The sequence below is a fragment of the Pseudorca crassidens genome, chromosome 8, assembly GCF_039906515.1.
Source record: "Pseudorca crassidens isolate mPseCra1 chromosome 8, mPseCra1.hap1, whole genome shotgun sequence".
Taxonomy (NCBI): Eukaryota; Metazoa; Chordata; class Mammalia; order Artiodactyla; family Delphinidae; genus Pseudorca; species Pseudorca crassidens.
The window spans coordinates 74,769,429-74,796,976 of NC_090303.1; the positions used below are offsets into that span (position 1 = coordinate 74,769,429).

At 39.8% G+C, this 27,548-nt stretch overlaps 1 protein-coding gene across 8 annotated transcripts in view; it reads left to right on the forward strand.

Annotated features, from left to right (window-relative positions):
• Positions 1–27,548, forward strand: part of ST7 (suppression of tumorigenicity 7) — a 254,173-nt gene that overhangs the window by 116,544 nt on the left and 110,081 nt on the right. For all 8 annotated transcript variants that reach the window (XM_067746807.1, XM_067746809.1, XM_067746806.1 and 5 more), the window contains exon 2: positions 17,213–17,295. In XM_067746807.1, the coding sequence (XP_067602908.1) occupies positions 17,213–17,295 (83 nt within the window). The remainder of the gene's footprint in view (positions 1–17,212; positions 17,296–27,548) is intronic.

Genomic DNA, 27,548 nt, shown 5'->3' on the forward strand with positions numbered 1-27,548 from the left:
TGCCACATTGTCATTTCAAAAGAGGCAATAACATTGGAAACCTCAAACAGCAGATTTTAAACTTGGGCATTTCTGTTTTATCTCCCCAAATATGGTATCATTTACCTCAAAGAAAGGTATGCCCCCAAGGGGAAAGAGCACAGGCTTTGGGGTCTGGTAGAGTCATGTTCAAATCAACCTTCAGCTCATAGCTGCATGTCCTTGGGTGAGAATGGGGGTAATAATGTACTTTGCAGGGCTGTGGGGAGGGGGGATCAAATGGTTAAAGATATATGTTAAACACCTAAAACAGTGCCTGACACATAATAGCTTTCAGTACATCTTCTGAGTAAATATTAGTCAGCCCTTCTCCCTATACTTTGTTTAAGTGAAATAAGCATTTAAAATAAAAGTATGGCATGATACGGCACTTTTTTTGTCCCCATAATGATGATGTTAGATATCTTGCTGATAATGATCTGATTTATACTGAAAATGGCACTTTTGCAAATCACTTACGTACTTGCTTACTGAGTAGTTATATTAAATATTTCTTTGTGCATGTCAGTTTGCATGATTTTATCTTAGCAATTATTCCTAAGAAAAACTTAGCCTGTGCAGGTTATCATTAGCAGTGCTGTGAGCGCTGGTTTTTCTTTTCTTTTCTCTCTTTGGCAGGGTATGGAGGGAGATTTTTTTTAAAAATTTTGTTTTTAAAAATGTTTTAGAAAAATAACCTTGAAAATTAATCCATTTTTTTCCTTTTAAAATGTGACTATTTTATAGTAATGTGATGGTTGGCCTCCAACTGGTAGTACCCATTTATAATACAGCTGGCCGAGGGGGCTCTGAGTTTGTGGCACAGTATTTCTTGGTATGAGGTTCACAGACTCATTCAGACCCAGGACTGTGGCCTCATTAACCCTGGGTTTTAACCACTACCGATCCACCTGTAGGTAAACTACTGGGTCCTAAGGAACTAGGCATTAAATAATTGCTAATTAAAACATGCAGATTTCTTTCTTTCTGCCTTTTTACATTATGGATGAATGGGTCATACACAGTGAGGGCTGACCATGTCTGAAAACTATTTGAGACAGTAAGAATAGATTTGGAAGGGAATAAAAGGCCATCCACAGGCATTGGGAGCATTTGTATTAGGGACAACATAGGGCATCTGGAATTTAGATGCCTCTTTTAATAGATTTGTTTTTAAAAAACTGGCTTAACAGTATTTGGAAATACCAGTGTTCCAGTTTCCATTGACTGCCACCTGTAGACATGACTTAAAGCTGGGTTCATTTGTGATTTACTACTTATAATTTGCTGCCAGCCCTGAACCTGGGGAGATAATTTTAAGTGCCCTCTGGAATAATAACCGGTCATTTGATGCAAATGCAAAGCCAAATCTAGTTACTGGAATTGAAAATAATGAACCCAAGGGCTTATTTTGGATTAGGCAGTTGGAGCAGCTGAATACTAAACATTGGTCTGTCTAGTGGTTTCCCCTGTGGCTTTTTAACTCTGTGGTTATGCATCCTCACCCAAAAGGAAATAGCCTAACATAGGTTCCAGCAGACCTTCTGTCGTGGGGCAGCTTTTCACTCAAAAGAGAAGTAGATTAATCATTGAACTAATATAATGGAATATAATAGAAAGAAACACGTAACTTAAAAGTCAGATTTGAATTTTACTACCCTGTGGCCTATAGTTGCTTCTCTGGCCCAAACTATGGTCTTCGTTTGAGCAAACTCTTCAGCTATAAGTTAGCAGAGGGTTTCAAAACAGAGCAAGGAAATTATTAGAAAGTGCAAAAATCAGAATAAATAGAAGATAATTTATTTTTGTTTTGTTGTTTAATCCCAAGTGATAAAACAGGAATGTACATAAGTGTAATTGTTAGGTTCAGAATCATTTCAATTAAAGTGCTTCACTCTGTTTTAATTATTCTTTAAGACATATAAAAAGAAAAATCTGAGAAAAAGTAGATACATTTCTAATGATTAACCATATATCTTTAAAAGTTTGGTATAAGAATGAACCAGTATTGGATTTCTTGGGCGAGCTAATCTTATTGCAGTAGAATAAAGGTTTGAGTTTTATTCCTAGTTCACTTACTAACTCATAAGGTGCTATTTATATTTTCTTTTAACTTACATCACTTAATGATAAACTCTCTTCTTTTTTTTCCTGCCAGACTTCCTGTAGAGGTAGCCCGTGCTTGCTGCTATAATTCCCTTACCACTCACTAACTGTCTTTAATCACTTGCCATTTGACGTTGGCCCCACTTTGCCAACATTCTCTAAAATCTTACTCTGTATGTCACATTGTTGAGAGCCAAATCACGTTGAATTTATGTCTGCAGCATCTGATACGCACAACTGCCCACCGTAGTGGTATTACAGGAGCTCCCCTCTAGAGTAACTCCTAAAGCTATACATTTTACATACTGTTAAATTACTCCCAGAAACATCTGTCTTGCTCACATCTCTGTTCATGAATGGTGAGTATGTTCTCACTGTCTGTGATGTAAAGTCTGATTTTCTCGGCTTGGCATTTGAGCCAACATTCTCTCCCACTGCTTCTCATCTGCCTTGTACTGCAACCCAGTTCCTTTGTGTGTGTTGTAATATCTGTCTGGAGTCCATACACTCTCTTTTCTCCTCTCAAACCTCATGCTCAAAGCTTATCCTTCTTTCAAAGCCCAGAAGGAAGGACATCTCATTCATTAAGCTTCTCTGATCCTTATAGCTGGAAGCAATATTTTATTCCTTTAGATTTTATCTGTACCTCTCTTCTGATATGTTTCATATTGTGTCCTGTGTTATTTGTGTGGGCATCCTATTTTCCTGTCTCAAGGTCAGTCTCATTATTTTTGTTTTTTAATTTTCAAATTTTATTTAATTTTTTATACAGCAGGTTCTTATTAGTTATCCATTTTATACATATTAGTATATATATGTCAATCCCAATCTCCCAACTCATCCCACCACCACCATCCAGCCCCCCCACCACCACTTGCCCCCCTTGGTGTCCATATGTTTGTTCTCTACATCTGTGTCTCAATTTCTGCCCTGCAGACAAGTTCATTTGTACCATTTTTCTATGTTCCACATATATGTGTTAATATACGATATTTGTTTTTCTCTGACTTACTTCACTCTGTATGACAGTCTCTAGATTCATCCACATCTCTACAAATGTCCCAGTTTCGTTCCTTTTTTATGGCTGAGTAATATTCCATTGCATATATGTACCACACCTTCTTTATCCATTCGTCTGTTGGGCATTTAGGTTGCTTCCATGACCTGGCTATTGTAAAGAGTGCTGCAATGAACATTGGGTTGCATGTGTCTTTTGGAATTATGCTTTTCTCTGGGTATATGCCCAGTAGTGGGATTGCTGGGTCATATGGTAATTCTATTTTTAGTTTTTTAAGGAACCTCCATACTGTTCTCCATAGTGGCTGTATCAATTTACATTCCCACACACAGTGCAAGAGGGTTCCCTTTTCTCCACAACCTCTCCAGAATTGGTTGTTTGTAGATTTTCTGATGATGCCCATTCTAACTGGTGTGAAGTGATACCTCATTGTAGTTTTAATTTGCATTTCTCTAATAATTAGTGATGTTGAGCAGCTTTTCATGTTCTTCTTGGCCATCTGTATGTCTTCTTTGGAGAAATGTCTATTTATGTCTTCTGCCCATTTTTACATTGGGTTGTTTGCTTTTTTAATATTGAGCTCATGAGCTGTTTATATATTTTGGAGATTAATCCTTTGTCCGTTGATTCATTTGCAAATATTTTCTCCCATTCTGAGGATTGTCTTTTCGTCTTGTTTGTAGTTTCCTCTGCTTTGCAAAAGCTTTTAACTTTCATTAGGTCCCATTTGTTTATTTTTGCTTTTATTTCCATTACTCTAGGAGATGGATCAAAAAAGATCTTGCTGTGATTTATGTCAAAGAGTGTTTTTCCTATGCTTTCCTCTAAGAGTTTTATAGTGTCTGGTCTTACATTGAGGTCTCGAATCCATTTTGAGTTTATTTCTGTGTATGGTGTTGGGGAGTGTTCTAATTTCATTCTTTTACATGTAGCTGTCCAGTTTTCCCAGCACCACTTATTGAAGAGACTGTCTTTTCTCCATTGTATATCCTTGCCTTCTTTGTCATAGATTAGTTGACCATAGGTGCATGGGTTTATCTCTGGGCTTTCTATCCTGTTCCATTGATCTATATTTCTGTTTTTGGGCCAGTACCATATTGCCTTGATTACTGTAGCTTTGTAATATAGTCTGAAGTCCGGGAGCCTGATTCTGCCAGCTCAGTTTTTTCCCTCAAGACTGCTTTGGCTTTTTGGGGACTTTTGTGCCTCCGTACAAATTGTAAAATTTTTTGTTCTAGTTCTGTAAAAAATGCCATTGATAATTTGATAGGGATTGCATTGAATCTGTAGATTGCTTTGGGTAGTGTAGTCATTTTCACAATATTGATTCTTACAATCCAAGAACATGGTATACCTCTCCATGGGTTTGTATCATCTTTAATTTCTTTCATCAGTGTCTTACAGTTTTCTGCATACAGGCCTTTTGTCTCCCTAGGTAGATTTATTCCTAGGTATTTTATTCTTTTTGTTGCAGTGGTAAATGGGAGTGTTTCCTTAATTTCTCTTTCAGATTTTTCATCATTAGTGTATAGGAATGCAAGAGATTTCTGTGCATTAATTTTGTATCCTGCTGCTTTACCAAATTCATTGATTAGCTCTAGCAGTTTTCTTGTGGCATCTTTAGGATTTGCTATGTATAGTATCATGTCATCTACAAACAGCGACAGTTTTACTTCTTATTTTCCAATTTGGATTCCTTTTATTTCTTTTTCTTCTCTGTTTGCCATGGCTAGGACTTCCAAAGCTATGTTGAATAAGAGTGGTGAGAGTGGACATCCCTGTCTGGTTCCTGATCTTAGAGGAAATGCTTTCAGTTTTTCACCATTGAGAATGATGTTTGCTGTGGGTTTGTCATATATGGCCTTTAATATGTTGAGGTAGGTTCCCTCTGTGCCCACTTTCTGGAGAGTTTTTATCATAAATAGGTGTTGAATTTTGTCAAAAGCTTTTTCTGCATCTACTGAGATGATCATATGGTTTTTATTCTTCAATTTGTTAATATGGTGTATCACATTGATTGATTTGCGTATATTGAAGAATGTTTGCATCCCTGGGATAAATCCCACTTGATCATGGTGTATGATCATTTTAATGTGTTTTTGGATCCTGTTTGCTAGTATTTTGCTGAAGATTTTTGCATCTATGTTCATCAGTGATATTGATCTGTAATTTTCTTTGTCTGGTTTTGGTATCAGGGTGATGGTGACCTCATAGAATGCGTTTGGGAGTGTTCCTTCCTCTGCAGTTTTTTGGAAGAGTTTGAGAAGGATGTATGTTAGCTCTTCTCTAAATGTTTGATCGAATTCGCCTGTGAAGGCATGCGGTCCTGGACTTTTTTTTGTTGGAAGATTTTTAATCACAGTTTCAGTTTCACTGCTTGTGATTGGTCTGTTCATATTTTCTGTTTCTTCCTGGTTCAGTCTTGGAAGTTTATACCTTTCTAAGAATTTGTCCATTTCTTCCAGGTTGTCCATTTTATTGGCATAGAGTTGCTTGTAGTAGTCTCTTAGGATGCTTTGTATTTCTGCGGTGTCTGTGGTGTCTTCTCCTTTTTCATTTCTAATTTTATTGATTTGAGTCCTCTCCCTCTTTTTCTTGATGAGTTTGGCTAATGGTTTACCAGTTTTGTTTATCTTCTCAAAGAACCAGCTTTTAGTTTTATTGATCTTTGCTATTGTTTTCTTTGTTTCTATTTCATTTGTTTCTGCTCTGATCTTTATGATTTCTTTCCTTCTGCTAACATTGGGTTTTGTTTGTTCTTCTTTCTCTAGTTCCTTTAGGTGTAAGGTTAGATTGTTTATTTGAGATTTTTTCTTGTTTCTTGAGGTAGGTTTGTATTGCTATAAATTTCCCTCTTAGAACTGCTTTTGCTGCATCCAGCAGGTTTTCGATCGTCGTGTTTTCGTTGTCATTTGTCTCTAGGTATTTTTTGATTTCCTCTTTGATTTCTTCAGTGATCTGTTGGTTATTTAGTAACGTATTGTTTAGCTTCCATTTTTTTTTTTTAAGTTTTTCCCTGTAATGGATTACTAATCTCCTAGCGTTGTGGTCAGAAAAGATGCTTGATATGATTTCAATTTTCTTAAATTTACTGAGGCTGGATTTGTGACCCAAGATGTGATCTATCCTGGAGAATGTTCCGTGTGCACCTGAGAAGGAAGTGTGTTCTGTTGTTTTTGGATGGAATGTCCTTTAAATATCAATTAAATCTGTCTGGTCTATTGTGTCTTTTAAGGCTTGTGTTTCCTTATTAATTTTGTTTGGACGATCTGTCCTTTGGTGTACGAGAGGTGTTAAAGTCACCCACTATTATTGTGTTACTGTCAATTTCCTCTTTTATAGCTGTTAGCAGTTGCCTTATGTATTGAGCTGCTCCTATGTTGGGTGCATATATATTTATAATTGTTATATCTTCTTCTTGGATTGATCCCTTGATCATTATGTAGTGTCCTTCCTTGTCTCTTGTAGCATTCTTTCTTTTAAAGTCTATATTTTCTGATATGAGTATTGCTACTCCAGCTTTGTTTTGATTACCATTTGCATGGAATATCTTTTTCTATCCCCTCACTTTCAGTCTGTCTGTGTCCCTAGGTCTGAAGTGGGTCTCTTGTAGACAGCATATATATGCTTCTTGTTTTTGTATTCATTCAGTGAGCCTGTGTCTTTTGGGCGGAGCATTTAATCCATTCACGTTTAAGGTAACTATCGATATGTATGTTCCTATTACCATTTTCTTAATTTTTCTGGGTTTGTTTTTGTAGGTCCTTTTTTTCTCTTGTGTTTCCCGCTTAGAGAAGTTCCTTTAGCATTTGTTGTAAAGCTGGTTTGGTGGTGCTGAATTGTCTTAGCTTTTGCTTGTCTGTAAAGCTTTTGATTTCTCCGCCGAATCTGAATGAGATCCTTGCTGGGTAGAGTAATCTTGATTGTAGGTTCTTCCCTTTTATCACTTTAAATATGTCATGACACTCCCTTCTGTCTTGTAGAGTTTCTGCTGAGAAATCAGCTGTTAACCTTATGGGAGTTCCCTTGTATGTTATTTGTCGTTTTTCCCTTGGGGCTTTCAATAATTTCTTTGTCTTTAATTTTTGCCAATTTGATTACTATGTGTCTCGGCATGTTTCTCCTTGGGTTTATCCAGTATGGGACTCTCTGCACTTCCTGGACTTCGGTGGCTATTTCCCTTCCCTTGTTAGGGAAGTTTTTGACTATAATCTCTTCAAATATTTTCTTGGGTCCTTTCTCTCTCTCTTCTCCTTCTGAGACCCCTATAATGCAAATGTTGTTGCGTTTAATGTTGACCCAGAGGTCTCTTAGGCTGTCTTCATTTCTTTTCATTCTTTATTCTGTTCCGCAGCAGTGAATTCCAGCGTTCTGTCTTCCAGTTCACTTATCCGTTCTTCTGCCTCAGTTATTCTGCTATTGATTCCTTCTAGTGTATTTTTCATTTCAATTATTGTTTTGTTCATGTTTGTTTGTTTGTTATTTAATTCTCATAGGTGTTTATTAAACATTTCTTGCTTCTTCTCGATCTTTGCCTCCATTCTTTTTCCGAGGTCCTGGATCATCTTCACTATCATTACTCTGAATTCTTTTCTGGAAGGTTGTCTATCTCCACTTCACTTAGTTGTTTTTCTGAGGTTTTATCATTTTCCTTCATTTGGTACATAGCCCTCTGCATTTTCATCTTGTCTGTCTTTCTGTGAATATGTTGTTTTTTCCACAGGCTGCAGGAGTGTAGTTCTTCTTGCTTCTGCTGTCTGCCCTCTGGTGGATTAGGCTATATAAGAGCCTTGTACAAGTTTCTTGATGGGAGGGACTGGTGATAGGTGGAGCTGGGTGTTGCTATGGTGTGCAGAGCTCAGTCAAACTTTAATCTGCTTGTCTGCTGATGGGTGGGGCTGGGTTGCCTCCCTGTTGGTTGTTTGGCCTGAGGCAACCCAACAGTGGAGCCTACCCAGGCTCTTTGGTGGTGCTAATGTCGGACTCTGGTAAGGCTCACGCCAAGGAGTGCTTCCCAGAACTTCTGCCAGTGTCCTTGTCCCCACAGTGAGCCACAGCCCGCCCCCCGCCTCTGCAGGAGACCCTCCAACATAGCAGGTAGGTCTGGTTCAGTCTCCCCTGGGGTCACTGCTCCTTCCCCTGGGTCCTGATGCGCACACTACTTTGTGTGTGCCTTCCAAGTGTGGAGTCTCTGTTTCCCCCAGTCCTGTCGAAGTCCTGCAATCAAATGTCACTAGGCTTCAAAGTGTAATTCTCTAGGAATTCTTCCTCCCATTGTTGGACCCTCAGGTTCAAAAGCCTGATGTGGGGCTTAGAACCTTCACTCCAGTGCATGGACATCTGTGGTATAAGTGTTCTCCAGTTTGTGAGTCACCCACCCAGCAATTATTGGATTTGATTTTATTGTGATTGCGCCCCTCCTTCCATCTCATTGTGTCTTCTCCTTTGTCTTTGGATGTGAGCTATCTTTTCTGATGAGTTCCAGTGTCTTCCTGTCAGTGATTGTTCAGCAGTTAGTCGTGATTCCGGATGTTCTCGCAAGAGGGAATGAGAGCATGTCCTTCTACTCCACCACCTTGAACCAATCTCAATGTCCCATTTGTTAAAATCAGGCCTCACTGCACACCTTAGCCTTCAGTAGGACCACAGAATGGCTACACCTTGGAAAACCCCACTCCCTAAAGAAGAGTGATGCCCTAGCACTAAGAACAGAACCTAAAATACAACAATCCTAACAGAATAAAACCAAGTCTCAGTCTTGTCCTTTTTTAATTTCACAATCCCAGTGTGTAGTTCAGTGTCTTGTACCTTTTATAAGCCACGTACATTTTGGATAAATGAATGAACTAGCTAATGTTAATAACTGTAGGACATTTCCAGAAAGATGTTTTAGATTCATTTAGATTCATTACTCTTGTTTATATTCTTCTTACCTTTCTTAGTTATTTCCATGCATCTTAGATTTAACAATGATCTGTTCAGACACCTGATTGCCACAAGTATTTTGAACGCTTTTAGGTAGTTACATCTATTCTAACCCTTTAAGTAATGAACTTTGTCACATGTAATTTTCCTAAATCAAACCATTAAGGCTTCTTTTTAAAAAAATAACTTACAGTAAACGAGGGGTAAATGAGAAGCTGATGACCATATTCTTTTCAAGATGATAGAAAAGTCCAAGCACATTTTGCATGGCAGATTCTGTCAGGAGCCTTTTGGAGCCCTCCAGTGTGAACACAGGAACCACCGAGAGTGCTCTTATACAGCACTGATTACAGCCACCCTACCGAAGTGTGTATTATAGCTCACTACAGTGATACTGGACCTTTCTGGAACTCAGCCATCCAGTCATCTTAACTCCTCAAACCACTGAGCTCTAAGAATAAAAGGCCAGTTTATATAACACATACAGATGAGCATCAAAGCGTTACCAATGTGAGATCACAGGTCTTATTTTACAAAGATCCAATGAACATCCTTTGGCTCTGCTTAGCAGTCTTCTCAAAGGAACATTCCTTGATGAACTTTCTGTCCCCCACCCTAGCCCAAGGCTGAGTTAGAAGTACGAACTTTCTATTTCCAGAGTAATGCTCAGAATAATTGCCTGTTAGTTCGATTCCAGGTCTGCGTCTTCCACAAAGTCCAGAGCTCCTTGAGGACAAGAACTATGTATTACATATCTTTGTATCCCCAGCATTTTACAGTGTTGGACATACGTTAAACATCAATATTTATTGAATGACCAAAGTTATTTTTTGCCTTTGAAGGAACAGTAGATATTTTAAGTAGCATATTAAAAAGGAGAGAAAGTGGTTTGAAACAGGCACACAACAACAACAAATAATAGTATGCCAGGTGACAACAATGGTATGAGAAAGACTGAAAACAGTCCGGGATAACTTCATTTTGGAGGGAAAAAAACATAGAGTACTTGAACGGTTTCTAAAAACATTGCTGAATGCTAGCACGGTACTGTAGTTTATGTTAATTTTGTTGACTTAGGGCCATCAAATAAAGATTGAAATATTTTCTGAATATTTTGTTTAAAGATGCAGTCAAGTATGTAATGCATTTTGTAAAGATTTCCTTGTTAAATTGTTTTAGAAAGAAAACGTCTGGTTTTTAATAGAATAGGTCCTTAGCTATCTCAAATAATTCAGTTCTGAGGGTTCTACATAGCCTAGGTCTTGCTGTGTGAGGGTAGTATAAGTATGTCTGGACCTTCTTGATTTATTGGTGAGTAGTGGTCATTCAATCTACCTAATAAGCATCTCACACTGTGTAGGTACTCTGGGGATAGAAACACACACACACACACACACACACACACACACACACACGATCAGAAGACAAGGTTAGAGCCATCAAAGACTCAATGTTTCCAGATGCAGGAAGTTTTTTTTGTTTTTTTAATCAGAAGTCCTGGGATAATGTTATTACAACTTCATCACCTAGTCCTCTACCCTTATGCAGGCATGCAGTGTTCATCAAACATTGAGTACCCCTGTGGACCAGGCTCTATGCTGGGTGCTGGATGCTGGATGATGGAGGTACAGTGAATGCTTGTAGGCTAGAGGAGGCCAGACTCTGGAGGACCATGTCTCCACAAGGCTTCTGTCTCTTTGCAAAATAAGTATAGGGAAGATTTTCTCCCATTAGAGGCAAATATGTCTTTTTTCTTCCTAATGTTAAACAGTTGATGAGAAACAAAAAGATTCATAACTTCAACCCTAAATTAAAGCATGTTTTAAAAAGCTAAAAATGTAAGACTTATACAAGCCTCTCTCCTATTCTTGACGAGAGTTCCCCAACATCAGCTTGCTTGTAAATAAAAGGGAACAGGTAATCTGAGATCTTGCTTCACTTGTCCTTTTGGGTTACCGAGGTTTGTATGTGACTGGGCTTTGGACAGTCCTTCATGGCTTGACAGATGGCCTCCCTCCAGCAAAGGACAGGGAACCATGAAGATTGAATACTGCTTCGTTATAGTTTCCCAGATCACAGCTGAGAAAAGAAAGAATGTGCTCAGCTCCACTCCTCAGTAGAGCCAGATGCCCAGTAAAGCAGAAACAGTATACCTGTAAAGTTGCCAAGGCAACATCAAGGGTAGAGGGAAGAGTAGACGGAATGATTTATGAAGGTTTCTTGCCATAAGAACCGGTCTAAAAATATACTTCCATGTCTTTTTCCTCTCAAGGATAAATGCCACAGGATTTATCCAGGGAATTGTGATGCATAAAGCTTGAGACCTTATCAGAGCTCAAGGAGACCAGGGGTAAAGGGCAAGGAGAAGGGAAACAGGAGCAACAAATGAGAAAATGTGCTCCTGGTGTGCTTTTAATCTTCCGTTGAACTGATGCAGTTTTGCAGATGTAAAACTGACTTTTTTTGGAAACGTGCAAATGTTGTATATTTAAAATGTGCCTATTTTTTTTTAAAAGACCATTTACTGGGGTAAAATGAAGATACTTAGTTTCCGTATTTAAAAAAAGTTTCCTCTGAGCTTCTACTTTAATATTAGTGATTTGCAAAGGCAATCACAGATCAGGATGTGGAATAACATGCTATCATGGCAGCAGAGTTTGAAGTTGCATTTTATTTATGAACAGTTTAGAAAGACGCTCTTGGAGCAGATAGAGTTGGCTTATCTTAACACCCTTTCTGGGCTCACTGCAGTTAGCTGGAGTTATTGGATGTCCACATGGATTTTCACTTTCATGAATTATACATGACTCTATCAGTTTCATTTGGTGCGTAACAAATGATCATGGATATAGCAGCTTAAAACAGCACACATTTATTATCTCACAGCTTCTGTGGGTCAGGAGTACAGGCACAGTTTAGCTGGGTCTCACTAGGTTGTAATCAAGGTGTCTGTCAGGCTGTGATCTTATCTTCAGGCTCAACTGAGGGAGAGTCTACTTCCAAGTTCACTTAGGCTGGAGACTCAGGTTGGGACCATTGACCTAAACGATCATCAGCTAAATGAAATGAAGAAAAAGTAAAATTAAACAGGATAAACATTTCCTTTCCCTGGGATGCTTATTATCTACTTCTCTGGTAGAAGTTGTCAACTCCTTGGGCAAATAAATTGCATCTCACTGTGAGGGTTGAGGGAATTCCTGTTTCATGTGAGCCTCAGAACCACTCTGGGAAGGTGTGGGACTTTCCCAGGGCCTCGATGCTGCAGTTGGTTTCACATTTAGAGACGAAGTCTCCTAACCCTGCTCTCTTTCCCAGGCATAATGCTTTTACACAAAATCTCTTTATTATTATTATTTTTTTTTTTCATCCAGCTTAAATAGACGTAGTTTCTTTAACCTTTCTTCCTAGGGACTTTAGTCCTAATCTTTTCAGTGATTGCTAATTGTTATAACTTTCTAATTTTTTCTACTTCACATGCCCTGTTTTAGCAAGGTGTTAAATGGAATACAGGACAAAGCAGACCCATATTTTTGGGTGCTGTAGACTTTATCACACTTCATATTCAGTTCTATCTAGTCAGTACCTCCAAGTCTTTGATGCTGCCTTAACCTCTTTCTTTTTTTAAAAAAAATTTTTTTTTTCTATTTTTTATTGTATTTATTTATTTATATTTGGTTGTGTTGGGTCTTTGTGGCTGCGTGCGGGCTTTTTCTAGTTGCAGCGAGTGGGGGTTACTCTTTGTTGTGGTGCGCGGGCTTCTCATTGCGGTGGCTTCTCCTGTTGCGGAGCACCAGATCTAGGTGCATGGGTTTCAGTAGTTGTGGTGCATGGGCTCAGTAGTTGTGACTCATGGGCTCTAGAGCACAGGCTCAGTAGTTGTGGCACACAGGCTTAGTTGTTCCGTGGCATGTGGGATCTTCCCGGACCCGGACTCAAACCCGTGTCTCCTGCACTGGCAGGTGGATTCTTAACCACTGTGCCACCAGGGAAGCCCAACCTCTTCTTTCAAGGGCTTGAATAAGGCGGAATATATCTTAAGGAGTCAAACACTTCTTAAGCGTTATGTGCTCACTCTGTTTTACAGAACATCTTTTCCAGGAGTCTAATTTGGGAATTGTTTGTGCTCTGAAGGATACGGGAGGAGGCTCTTACTGTCACGAGGGCCAGAAACAGGGCTGGCTCCTCACAGACAGGGCCTCACAGGGCCATTCCGAGTGCCTCGTCATTAAGCCCTCCGGTATTCTAGTTCCCTGCTCACAGGAGTGATTCTTCACTTTCCACAGTTGACCTGTTGTACTATATTCTTCCATCCTCTCTTCTGTGATCCAGAGGGGTCACTGAGTTTTCAATCCATTAACCCACCCCTCATACCTAGTTTCTTCTCAGACCTGTACTTAATTTCTTCCTGTTTACTCATTAATTAAATGCGAAGACTGTACCAAGTTAAAGTTCAGCATCTTCAGAACGCCTGATGACACAGTCCCTGAGGCTGCCCTTGAATAACTGATGCAGTATTCTTTAAGCAGTGACCTGTTAGAGTGCCCATCTGGATCGGATGAAAAGCCTTCTGACTTATTAATTTTTGTTTCCAGGTTGATATAGGACATTGTATAATTTATTTTTACCAAAGCTAGATTAGTCTTTACTGTTTGTTTTTGAATTTGTTTTTCCTTAGCCCCAGCACCTGTGTAGATAGTATCGATATGTCTATAGATATCAGGAATATCCACTTTATGTTTCAAACCACACACCCCACAGTTTTCTGATCTAATTTTTAGGTACTTCATAAGGCCCTCATATATTTTCAAAAATAATTGCTAGTGACCCTGATGAAACTAGGCCAGGCAGTCCAGTTTGCAGTGTGCAGCCCTCCTAATTTAATGGGGGAATCTTTAACTAGATGCTCCCCTTCGGGGTGGCTTCTTGCCCTTCCACCCTGGGGCTACACACACTGATGATAAGATCCCAGTGGACTTATCTTTTTTGCCCCTCCTGCTGCGGAGCACAGGCTCTGGACGCGCAGGCCCAGCGGCCATGGCTCACGGGTCCAGCCGCTCTGCGGCACGTGGGATCCTCCCGGACCGGGGCACGAACCCGCGTCCCCTGCATCGGCAGGCGGACTCTCAACCACTGCGCCACCAGGGAAGCCCCAGTGGACTTGTCTTTAACAGTCAGTGATAAAAATAAGTACAGTGTTAAAAACATCCATCTTTCAGTATCACTTATTTAGAGCTTCCTCTCCTTTTCTAATGAAAGACTACTGTTTTCCTTTTGCTATTTTGTTCCTTAATGCTTTTCAGCAGCGTTCTCATGTTGCACCCTTGATGCCATGAGCCTGAGCTCTGGAGGCTGGATGACCGGTGTTCAGCTCTTTGCCCAGCCTCCACCTGTGAAATAAGATGAATAATAATATTGACCTCACAGAGCTGAAGTGAGCATTAAGTTCTCTAATTTGTAAAATTGCTTTATTATAAACTTTAAACACAGATAGATGGATTCAAGTGGCAAGTACTGATTGTTGATTTTTGTGCTCAGAATTGCTAAATGCCATGTCTAAATGATGTTAGCCAGAATGCCCAGTAGGACTGTAAAATTAATAGGTTATTAAATGAACACCTCCCACTCTCTAAATTGTTTTCTATTTCTACTTTTCTCATTCTCTATTTGTGTCTCTATTTCTTTTAATGCCCACCATTCTCTTTCCCAACTTTGGTAGCTTTCTATAACTGGATATAGTAGAGAAGCATGTTTTAATTTTTGTATTACCTATGGTAGCTATATAATCTTAAGTAAAACTAAAGGTATAGAATGTTTATTTTTATCTCTTTAAAAAACTCACATAGTTTCTTTTTTTTCACTTGTCGATTCATTCTATAATTTTTTGTCCCCAGTCGATCAGCAATTTTCAGTAGAAAATCTTTTTTCCTCTATTGCTTTATGCTTTTGTTGCTGGGGAGTTAGCAGGGCTACCAAAGCACTTCAAATTCAGGCAAGTCTTTTCCTCTTTCTTTTAGAAATGGATTTTGTTGAATTCTATGTTCAGTTTGTCCCCAGAAACTTACTGAAAAGTATATGGTACAGATATGAATGTTCATAAATACAGAATAACAAAGTGAATACTCTATTTTGGTGACTTTTTAAAAATAATGGAAAATGTGGGATCATTCATAGCATGAGGAGGGGAATTTTGAGAATTTTAGGCACCTCAGAATCAGACTGTCAATTACAAGCTTTGTTTTTTTAATGGCCAAGCATAACCACCTCAGCTCAACTGTACCTCCTCTTGCCTCACAGCCCTAGGCTGACTGCTTCTTCTGTGCTTTTCGCTACCTCCCTGAAAGAGTCCACTTAGTCAAGTTGTGACTATTGACTGAGCACTTTGTGTTAGTCCAGATTCGTGATTGCAAATGACAGACCATGAGCCACGGCAAACCAGTCCATTTAAAGTGGGTGTTGGGGAGGAGAAGGTTTACTGAGAGCATGCCCAGTAACCAGGAAGGATGGAGTTAGTGCATCCTTCCACATTTGTGCCTTTGCGAAGGGTCCACAGCCCAAGCTCCTTCCCTCTTCAACCCGTGCAACCAGCTGGAAAGGCTGTGTGCTGTTTCCTCAGGGCCTCAAAGCAGGCCCCGTCCTTCACTCACATTGCTCTCCTTTCCTCCTCCTGCCCACTTTGGTCTGGTTAACTCCTGCTTACTCTCCCAGACATCTTCCTGACTCCCAGCCTGAGATGCATACCTTTTATGTGTTTTCATAAAATTCTGTGCACAGGACCCTTCTATGCACTTATCAAAACTGTCTGGTGATTGCTTGTTTACATGTCTGTTTCCCAGCTAGACTTTGACCTTCTAGAGGGTGGGAGCTGTGTCTGAATCATGCTTCCATTCTTTGTCCACAGTCTCATTCATAAACAGAGAGAAGCATTTGTTGAATGAGTGAGCATAGGATCTTTGTTCATGTTGGTGACTTTGCTTTCTGGGCTGATCTCTGTTCATGCTGGTGACTTCGCTTTGACAAATACAAAAGCCTTTTCCCTTAATGACATAAAAGTCGTACTTCTTTTTTTTTTTTTTTTTGTGCTACGCGGGCCTCTCACTGTTGTGGCCTCTCCTGTTGCGGAGCACAGGCTCCGGACGCTCAGGCTCAGCGGCCATGGCTCACGGGCCCAGCCACTCTGCGGCATATGGGACCTTCCCGGATGAGGGCACGAACCCGTGTCCCCTGCATCGGCAGGCGGACTCTCAACCACTGCGCCACCAGGGAAGCCCAAAAGTCCTACTTCTAATGTTCTTCATTTTAAAACAGGACTGGATATGATCTCCTTCCACAAACATATTCAGTAAAGAAATGTGAATACGCATGCAAAAAACCCTTTAGGTCAGTTGTTGTTTTGGTAGTAGTCAAAGTTTTGTGCAATTTCTAGATATAAATAATGACTTAAAATATACTTATAAAATGTATAAGTGACCTTACTTAATGGGCAACCAGATCAGCTGTGTAGTTGATATGCACAGTGTCAGGAGCAGGTCAGGAAGGTGTCTGACAATACACATTCATTTTTAGTGGCTTATTTTTCATCTTTTCTGCATTGAATACGATTATTTTGATGAGCAGTCTGACAACCTTGTAAGTTAGCTGAAAAAATTTTACTGATATATGCTAACTTACATGCTAACTCGTCCTCTCTTTTTCAGGGGTAAACATAGTGTTAGAATCTTTAATAACTGTTTAATATAGTTATTTTTCATTTGTTCTAAGGTTGAAATATGCTTGTTGGCTCATCAAAGACTGATGTGAGGGTCCCATAAAACATATTAGGGTACCTTCCGTTCCTCTCTAACAGTTTAATAACCAGCTTTGATTTGACTCCTCAGTGGCTGTAAATCCATGAAAATCATTCACAACAATAGCTTTGGGAGGAAGAAACAAAAAGCTGCTCTTTCTTCTTGTATGTAGTTGTTTTCTTTTAGGATATATAACTTGAATCTAGTATTCCGAGCCTGAGTACTGCTGAACCTTGGCTATGATTCTAGTAATTCTTGTCATCAGAAACAAATGATTTCACCAGAAAGGAAAATGAGAGCTGGTTTTACTGATGACATACTCATGCATTCTCTGTTCTTCTCCCTCTCTCTTGTTTTTCAGTGAGCATGTTTTTGAACACATTAACACCGAAGTTCTACGTGGCCCTGACAGGCACTTCGTCACTAATATCAGGGCTTATTTTGGTAAGTGGTGGAATCCCTGCTATTTAAAAACATGCTGATTACTAATATATACGTTATATATGTACAGGAAAAAATTCTGGAAGAGTATACACCAGCACCTTACAGTGACTGCGTGTGTGTATATGTTGGATAGGGGACTGATAGAGGCCTTTCACTATCCAGGTTATATGTTTTTAAAATATTGGAAAAAAGATTTTTTTTTAACAATTATATACTGCTTTTGTTGAAGGAAAAAACAAAATGGAAAATAAAGGAAGACATAATTCTGTGTCAAATTCTCATGTCTAAGATACTATAAAGTAAGTGTGACTCAGTTAAACTAAAATGTTTTTCATTACCCTTTTCAAAATGGATTATTGGACATAATAAAGATCAGTAGAAATATAGCTCAGTTTCTTTAAATATATTGACATGGATGTGGCAATTCTAAGCTTTTTCCCCCTTCATCTCCTTTTCTTTTAAAATTTACATATATTTCCCTATTGCTTCCTTGAAAAAAAATCCCCAGTAGTCAAAAAGCAATATGATAATCACCCCTAGGGCTCCATTGCCTTATGTGCTAAAATAGTTATAGGTGTAATAAGTTATAACACCTGCAGTAGTTTTCTTTAATTTAAGTGACCTTAGAGGGGGCCATCTAAACTAGTGGAATCACTCTAATATAATTAAATTTATATTAAGGAGCTTTAAGGAGAAAGAGGTTTTAGAAAGCTTTTTTTCCCTCTATACATAATGCTGTGATTACTAATTATTATAGAGACATGGACAAGAAACAGTACAATGAGGTAACCGCTAGTGCTGTTTCCATTTTACTAATACATAAGCTGGATAGGAAGTAACCTATCTTAGGTCACATAGATGGCAAGTGGCAGAGCAGGATTTCAACCCAGACTGGCTTGCACCAGAGCCTGTGCTTTTATCACTCACTTCACTGCCTCTCTGGTTAAGTTCTCAGCTGTTTTCCCAGCTTGCTGAACAAATGGCAAGTCTGGATTTTATTCTAGTAGTATCTTGGTGTGGGTTCACTAGGCTATAAATGAATTACCAGAATGCAGGGTGAGCTAAGCCTAACAGTCATTTTCCCTTCTCACTTAGAGATGGTGATGTCCCACGTCCTTGCTTCTCTTCTCCTCCAAATAAAGGGGTTTCCTTAGACCATGACCAACTTTGCAGATCCAGGCTTGTGAGGCTTTCTCCCTGTGTGTGGAGTGCAGCTGCTGAAGCCTGATGGTCACTGCCGTGTTGTTTTATGATATATTTGCCTTGCTGCATTCCTAGGAAGCAGAGGATACTCCTGACTAATGTAAAACTTTGAGCAAAGGAAAACCTCTGATGTGTGAAGATTTTGAAAGCCCTTCTCAAAAATGCTTGGTCTGTCATATATACACTACCAAATATAAAATGGATGGCTAGTGGGAAGCTGCTGCATAGTACAGGGAGATAAGCTCTATGCTTTGTGACGCCCTAGGGGGGTGGGAGGGAGGCTCAAGAGGGAGGGAATATGGGGCTATACGTATACATACACCTGAATCACTTTGTTGTACAGCAGAAACTAACACAACATTGTAAAGCAGTTATACTCCAATAAAGATGTAAAAAGAGAGGCATGGACATATATACACTACCAAATGTAAGGTAGATAGCTAGTGGGAAGCAGCCGCATAGCACCGGGAGATCAGCTCGGTGCTTTGTGACTGCCTGGAGGGGTGGGATAGGGAGGGTGGGAGGGAGGGAGACACAAGAGGGAAGAGATATGGGAACATATGTATATGTATAACTGATTCACTTTGTTATAAAGCAGAAACTAATATACCATTGTAAAGCAATTATACTCTAATAAAGATGTAAAAAAAAAGATGTAAAAAATATAGTGTAAAGAACACTAAATCACCTCTAAAAAATTAAAAAATAAAAAAGTGGAGATATATATATGTATAACTGATTCATTTTGCTGTACAGCAGAAACTAACACACTTTATTTTATTTTTTAAAAAATTTTTATTTATTTATTATTATTTTTTTAAACATCTTTATTGGAGTATAATTGCTTTACAATGGTGTGTTAGTTTCTGCTTTATAACAAAGTGAATCAGTTATACATACACATATGTTCCCATATTTTTTCCCTCTTGCATCTCCCTCACTCCCACCCTCCCTATCCCACCCCTCTAGGTGGTCACAAAGCACCAAGCTGATCTCCCTGTGCTATGCGGCTGCTTCCCACTAGCTATCTATTTTACGTTTGGTAGTTTATATATGTCCATGTCACTCTCTCACTTAAACACAACACTTTAAATCAACTATACTCCAATAAAAATTTAGAAAATAATAATATATTAAAAAAAATTCTTGGTCTGTACTGAAGACAAAGTCACTACCATGTGGGAATAGCTCTTGATAGCTTTAGGCTCCTGCTTTAGAGATTGTTGACACTGGTGGTATCCAGCCCTTGGGGACTCAGCTTTGCTAGCCCTTGAAATGCACCCAGGGCTGAGCTTTCTCTTCAGCCACTGTGATTTTCTGCCAAGTGCATTTCATGGAGAGACAGCATTGAGGTCAAGAGTCAGGTGCTTTGCAGAATAGCTGTGTGCATAGAACTGCTTAGTGGTTTGTTTCCTGGCACCAGAGAGATAATTACCTAACTACTCTCCCCTAAGCAATGTCAAGGGAGCCAGGCGGTGAATACTGAAAGTGCAGGGCTGGCCCTGAGGAATTTGTTTGGGGACCTCAGTATTTCTATGCTGGAGACTGAAATGATCATGCAATGTGATGTCTTAGGCGAAGAGAGGTAAACACAAACAAACAAAAAAACCCCCCTGCTATTTCCCCTATGAAGGAAAAATCAGTTAACTGAACAAACGTACATAGAAATAAAATGTGTTTGGCAAATGCTGCTCTTACACTAACATGTTTAAAAATAAGTGAGGACTCAGAAGTGTGTATTTTACTAGATATCACTGCTAGTTCTTAATTTCACAAGTTGAAAGCCAGCAATGAGTTTGTTATGCCACCTACTTGTCATTCTTCCCTTACGGTTCCTGGGCCCATATCCCCTCCAGGCACCTCCTTCCCTTGCTTAACTTCCAGCTGCCCCGTCTGGCCACTTGGCACAAGCTTTCTCATCTCAGCCCAGTTCCAGCCACAGGAACTGCACCTGTTGTCACAGTCCAAACCCACCAATTTAGTCTTTTATCTGCTGTGGGAAGGACATGCCCAGTCTGCTTGATGTAGCCTCTGTGGGCAATGTTTATTTCTGTGGAAAAAATTTCTGAGTTTTGTTTTTGCTCTTGAGAATGGTAAGGTGGATATGTGGAGAAAATGCTCCCCTTAATTTTCTCAAAATGTTGGTAGAATGGAGAAAATGCTGCTGTATTGACATTTATACTTAGATCCCTGTGTCCCCATTAACATGTGTATAGACATGCTCCTACACCTACGTGTTACACATGCATGTTAAATACAGAGATATGGGAAAAGGCAGCCAAAGCAATATTTTTAAAAATGAGAATCAAAAATAAAAATAGAAAATTAGGGCTTCCCTGGTGGCACAGTGGTTAAGAATCCGCCTGCCAATGCAGGGAACACGGGTTCAAGCCCTGGTCCAGGAAGATCCCACATGCCGCAGAGCAACTAAGCCCATACACCACAACTACTGAGCCGGCACTCTAGAAGCCGCGAGCCACAACTACTGAAGCCCGTGCGCCTAGAGCCCGTGCTCCACAACAAGAGGAGCCACCACAATGAGAAGCCTGCGCACCACAAGGAAGAGCAGCCCCCGCTCGCCACAACTAGAGGAAGCCCGAACGCAGCAACAAAGACCCAATGCAGCCAAAAATAAAATAAATAAATTTAAAAAAAAAAGAAAAAAGAAAATTAAAATAGTAAATAAAAGAATTAATTCAGGGATTAGGCGTAAAACAATTGTTTTCAGAAAAGCAGTAGAAGAGATGACAATTAGATAGGAATCAGTTGTAATGAAAGGTGCTTTTATTGTGTTTCCACTCTATGCCAGGTACTGTTCTGAGCACTTTGAATGTATTATTTCATTTAATTCTAAGTGAATTCTAATTCTGATTTCATTGAAATTCTAAGTGGTTGATATAACCAATGCCTCTATGCTCTGAGTATAAACAGACACAAAATTTAAATAAATTGCCCAAGGATATATAGCAGACAGTTGGTGAGATTTGCATTTGGGTCTGTCTGACCATGCCCTCTATCCCCTCCTGTTCAAAAGGAAGGGAGTGGGACTAGAAGATTGTTGTGGCTCCTTTCAACTCTTTTTCATTCATCTAAAGAACTTGACCTCCACTTGACCCGAAAATCATGCAGTTGCAGGACTGGAGGAAGGAACCCTCAGAAGCCATCCAGTTTAAGCCAGCAAAGACCTAAGGAACAGGCACCCAGAAAGCTTATGACTTGCCTAGGTCACCTTGCTAGGTAAGGTATAGGGAAGGCTCGAATTTAAACTTCCACTCCTTTGTCCCAGCATCATTCTGCCTCTCATAAACATGTTGACTAGGAAGATGGGTAGCAGCATTGTCTAGTGGTTGATGTATTCCTTTGAACAGACCCGTAGAAATGGGTCAGGTAGATAAAGAGAGAAGGAAAAGAAAAAGAAAGAAAGAGAAAGGAAAGGGGGAGGGAGGGAGACTACAAATGTCTCTGGAGGGAACATTTTTTCTTTTTCCAATCAGCCATGGATTAGGTCAGATTTGGTCAGTCTAGAACATGGACCATCACTTAACACAATTTATAATTTCATTTGTGACATTTATGGTCTTATCCTCTCTGTGATGGAAGCTTCACAAAGGCTGGGAACATATCTGTGTTTTTGTGTTCAACTGTATAATGTTTGGGTAGACTCTTAAGAAATATTTGTTGAATGCACACAGATCCAGTGAGTGAATGAATTAACTGACTGTATCAGAATTATCTGGGGAGCTTGTTTAAAGTGATGGATTCTGAGTACCACCCCAGACCAACTGAATCAGAATCTCTAGGGCAAGGGCCTAGAGGAAAGCTGCCACCCAGGAGGAGCTGACAGAGCTTGGGGCGCCATGGCACAGGCTGGCATTTCCCACTTGTCAGTGGTCCCCATGACTTCACCCCAGGAGAGTGGCCCTCCCGTCCAGGCCATAGTCATTAATGCTACAGTGGAAAATCTCATCCTGTGAACACGCAGACACTGAGGTGGGCATGGATCACTGGCTGTTGACCTTGAAGAGAATCTCACTTCTCTGTCTCCTCTCTTTTCTTAAAGCCTTGGCAATAGGTGGCCAGGAAAGGGGGTGGAAGGACATGAAGAGCAGTTCTTTACACAGTCCCCCGAACTACTTAGGGGAACAGATGACTGAGGGGTGATTGGCTGGGCCCAAGGCGGCAGGAGGCCAAGACCCACTCTATAGCTCTTCAGTATTCCTAAACAAAACAGGCAGGAGCCAGGAGGAAAGAAAGGGGTGGGAGGGGCAGAGAGAGAGGGGTGGGGGAGAGAAAGAAAGAAAGAAAGAAAAGAAAGGAAAGAAGGAAGGAAGGAAAGAAAAAAAGAAAGAAAGGAAGGAAGGAAGGAAGAAAAGGAAAGAAAGAAAGAGAAAGAAAGGAAAGAAAGAAAGAAAAAAGGAAGAAAGAAGGAGAGAGAAAAATAGGGAAGGAAGGAAGGGGGAGGGAGGGAGGGAGGAAGTTCTGTCATGCGGAATTGCAAGGGACTTTGAAAGGGTCAGTGGTATGGAGGAAAGGGTATACTTGCAAATTCTAACAGGAAACTAAAAATGTTATGGATATTACTATAACCCATGCCATTTGCCTTGGTTTATCTTCAAGCCTAGAAGATCCCCTCTTGTCAAAAAACTGTTTACCACTAGATAATATTTCAAGACTTAGAGCAGGTGTCAATTTGGCAGTCTATTTGGGAGTAGACTGCCAGAGTTTCGTATTTCCTCTTCAGTCTCCACCATTGCTGTATCTATCCTGTGATATCATCATCTATTTTAATCCTTGGGAAACACATAGCCAGTTTCAGGCTGTGACACCTTTGTGTTTCCCATGGGTTTAATGGAATTACATTGTGGAATTACAATGGTGCTGCTATGTGGAAATCTTGAAGCAGTTTTGAGTATGTTATAGGATACAGGAGAGAGAAGTGTTTTATATATAGAACATGCAATTCAAGAAGGGGAGGTCTTGTTGGATAGGAAGGATCTAGGCATCTTTATGAAAGGTTCAGCTTTTAGGTCTGTTAGACAGATGGAAGCGCCTTGTTTGTTAACCCTTTGCCAGATTTTTGTTCCTTCCCTGCAGGTGAAGATGAGATAAATTTACACCCTTAGGCCAGCTGCAAACCTGGATCTCCACTCCCAGCCCACAGCCCCATTGCTCCTTGATCATCCCCTCTGCTTCTGTCATATAGTAATGGAGAGGGTTACGAGGCTAGGTAACTGCATTCTTGACAAATGAATCTTTGTTTTAAATATGATCTGGGTCCTGAGTATAGCGTATGGCCCTTCTGTCCTGCAAGGTATAGATCCAAACCATTTCTTTGACCCTCACATTCCCAATTCCATCCCTGCTTCCTTTATTCTCAGATAATAACCCTTACCTGCATCTCCACTGAGATCAGTGTCATCTACATTTTATTCATTTGTTGCCTTCTTACCTGTAAAACAGCTCATCTCACACCCTACTTTCCAAAATAGAATGTATTCTTCTGTTCATTCCTGCTTCCCTTTCGTCTTTAGAGGAAGAAATGGTAAGGTACCTTTTTAAGGCAGGGTAAATGTTCTTCCTGGGCTCCTGGTGTCATGTCTCTTGGTCATTTGTACGCTTTTGCACTTCGGTTTCTCTCTTTCTACTAGATTCTTTCCTCTTCCACAAATAGGTATAGGTCTCTCTTTTTTTTATAACAAACAAAATGTACACAAAACCTTTCATTGGTTTTAAACAATATCCCATTAAATCACCAGGCCAGCCCTTATCATCCATCCGTTCAACCTTTTAGCCATCTATCCATTCAGTCTTTAAACCATCCATCCTTCCATCCATCCATCCATCCATCCATCCACCCATCCAACATTAACTGAGTGACCTTATTTTACACATTATGCAACTGAGCCCCAGAGAATCAAGAGTACCAACCAAGACGTACAACTCAGCTATTATGAAATATTTTAGGGCCTTTACCTTTCAACTAGATGGTAGGGTCATTGTTGACTTCCTGAATGACAAACCTACTTGATGCTTTTTAGTTCTCATCTTACTTGATCTGTATGATTCTTAGGGTAGAAAGATTACACTTTTAAAAACTGTGAAATGTGTAAATTTATGTTTTAATTTTATGGTTATTTGTCAGATTAAAAACTGTTTTGTTCCACTGTGGCAACTCCATTAAGCTACTAGCATGTCTAAGGGCTAGTTTTAAAATCTAAATTTGTTTATGAGAGCTTTGCTATTTACACTGTAGGTTATGCACCAGGGAGAATAATTCAAAGTGACACCAAATATGTGCGTGTTAAATAACACCATCTGCCCATTTGGATCTGTGCAGCTCTTTAAAAATACTGTGAGGTTCTGGCCCAAATCCTGTCATGTTTCAGGATATGGGACAGATTATTATGCTAAGACTCCAGATTAGAAGATTTGGTTTGAAGTTTAAGAAGGCTTCAAGTCCTTTCCTACTTCGTTTTAGTAGTTGTTCATTTAATTCATATTAGAGTGTCAGCCCCAGGGCATTGTGGACACTAGTATAAAGGACTGTGTTAGGAAAGAAGCCATCTACTGCTCTGATAGGTCAGGCTTGAGAAGACCCTCCTTTGCCTCCCAAGCAGCTGCATGAATAACCCAGTCTTTACTGAGGTCTGTTATTTTTGCATTAGAAATACTGGGTGGAAGGTCTGTCTCCTGTTATAATGCAAATACCCCATTAATATGAATCATTTATACCTTAGGATGTATTATCCAGTCCCATTTGATAGACTACTTCTGGATTAGTTTTGATAGCTAAGAAAGCAAAAAGAGACAGTGGAGTTGGAGGGCATTTGAAAGTGAAGATTTTAAAAGGGAAGCGATAGGCTACATCTGTCTGTTTAAATGAGCAAGAGAGTTATAAAAAGATGTCTTGTTTTAGGGCCCTAGTAAGATTAGTGGCTCAAGAGCTGGGGCTTCAGGCTGAATAGCTACTTCATTAGCTATGTGACTCTGGTCAGGTCACCACACCTTGACATGTAGCCCTCATTCCTCATCTCTAAATGAAACTGTTCAGGGTCCTTTAGGGTCCCTTTTAGTGCTGACGTTCTCCGATTCTGCTGGAGAAACTGAGAAATCTGAAAGAGTCCCAAAGTGGTTTCTTTTGGGGGTGGGGGTGAATGGGAGCAACTTGTGAGAGGCATTGTGGGTCTGTGGCATGCACTGGTAGTAGCAGGGGCTACATCTGTGTTCTGTGGCCCCGGAGCACAGCCCATGCCTGGATTGGAGCATTTAGTGCTGTGTAAATGAATGAATGAAGGCCTGGCAGATGCCTTAACAGCATAAAATAGAAAGCAGAGTAAAGACTTGGGGCAAAGAAAACTCTACCGCACAAGTGTTTGAGAGCCATTGCCAGTTCTGTGACCATTGTTCTGGGTCCTTTGGAGCCTTCCATCTCTTCTAATAAAGGCAAAGCCATGAATCTTTTTTGGGTGGTCAGGACCAAATGGTGAGCTGTCTCCTTTTTCACAATGATTACCACGGCTCTCAGCCAACCATTTAGTAGCAAGATGCTGTACTATCCTGAATTGTAGACCAGCAAGAAGAGGGATGCACCACAGCAGTATGTGAGGTGTGCTGACTATGTACAGCATCGATGTAATAAATGATAGCTTTGCTATTGCTTTTGGGAACCAACTATGCAGAAGGCACTGAACTAGGTCTTTTACGTGGGGTTTGAATCTAGATGTTTTACATGAGTGTGAAATTGAGGACCCTCAAGGGTAAATAACAAATATGATTTCCACTTTACAGTTGAAAAAACTGATGTTAAAATAGGTTAAATAACTCACTTGAGGTTACAAATTCCCTTCTAGATCCATGGTCAGTAAATTTGCCATTCTTGAACTTTCTGCTTTCTTCAAGCAAGATCTTTTATTCCTAGCATTCCAGATGTTACAGACTGGTCCTATCCGTTCTTAGCTTTCATATTGTATTCTCCCTGTCTTCTCAGTCAAATTACTTAAATGTTTTAACATGTGAAAATTCATATAGTCAAAAGGAATAACCCCTTGGAGTTAAATCGAGTTTTCCTGTTATAGGATTGCAAACATTTGGTTTGATTAACAGTTCCTTCTGGTCATTTGTAGATGTTCTTTCTGTCCTTTTAAAGAAATTTTTGGTAGAGCAAAATATCAATTTTTAAATGATAGCCCGAAGTCCATTCCACAGAAGATAACAAAATCTTGTTTTTATGAAATAAGTAAGGATAAAGGTAATTAAGTCTATGTTATTTCCATATTCTATTACAAAAATATAGTATAGTTATCCTAGGAGACTCTGGGATATAGTTGATTCTTAAATTTCTTCTGTGTAGTGATTTGTGACTGCTTAAGGAACAAATCTCAAATCAGGGAAGCCAAGGAAAGGATGTGGGGAGAGCAGCTTCAAACAGTGGTGGGAAAGTGCTCAGAGGGGCTTTGGGGGTAGGGGCAGGTAAAAAGATTGGGGGAGGTGCCTGGCTTTCCCCATGCTCAGGAGCCCTGATTTCAGTCTAGTCATGTGAGCTTCGGTGCTTCTTTCCTTCTATTAATGAAAGTTATTTCTTTTCTTCCTTGCAAACAGCACATAACAACTGGTAAGCTTGTGAGCTAGGAAACATTAATGGTGTACAACAGATGCTAGCATTTACAAAGCACACTCAGCAGGTGGGATGCTACTGAATCTCTCAGCAGTTGGGTGCCCTCGATACATGAAATAGGATGGCTTTTATTCTTTCTGTAAAGCCGGATTTCTCTAGGGAGATGCTTTTTTTAAAACAGAATTTTACTATCTTAAAAATGTATGCAGTTATGACTTTATCAGAATATAAGATGCCAAGAATTGGAATATTTCATAAGCCATACTTCTAAAACTGGCTTGTTGGTATTCATTTCTGGAATTGTTTTTTAGCTATGGTGATTTTATTATCAGAATATTATGTAAATTTGGAGGAAAATAATGAGCAGCTCTTAACAATGTTCTTTCACCAGGATTGTAGCTATAAATTTTCCTTAAAAACCAGTATTAAGTGGAAA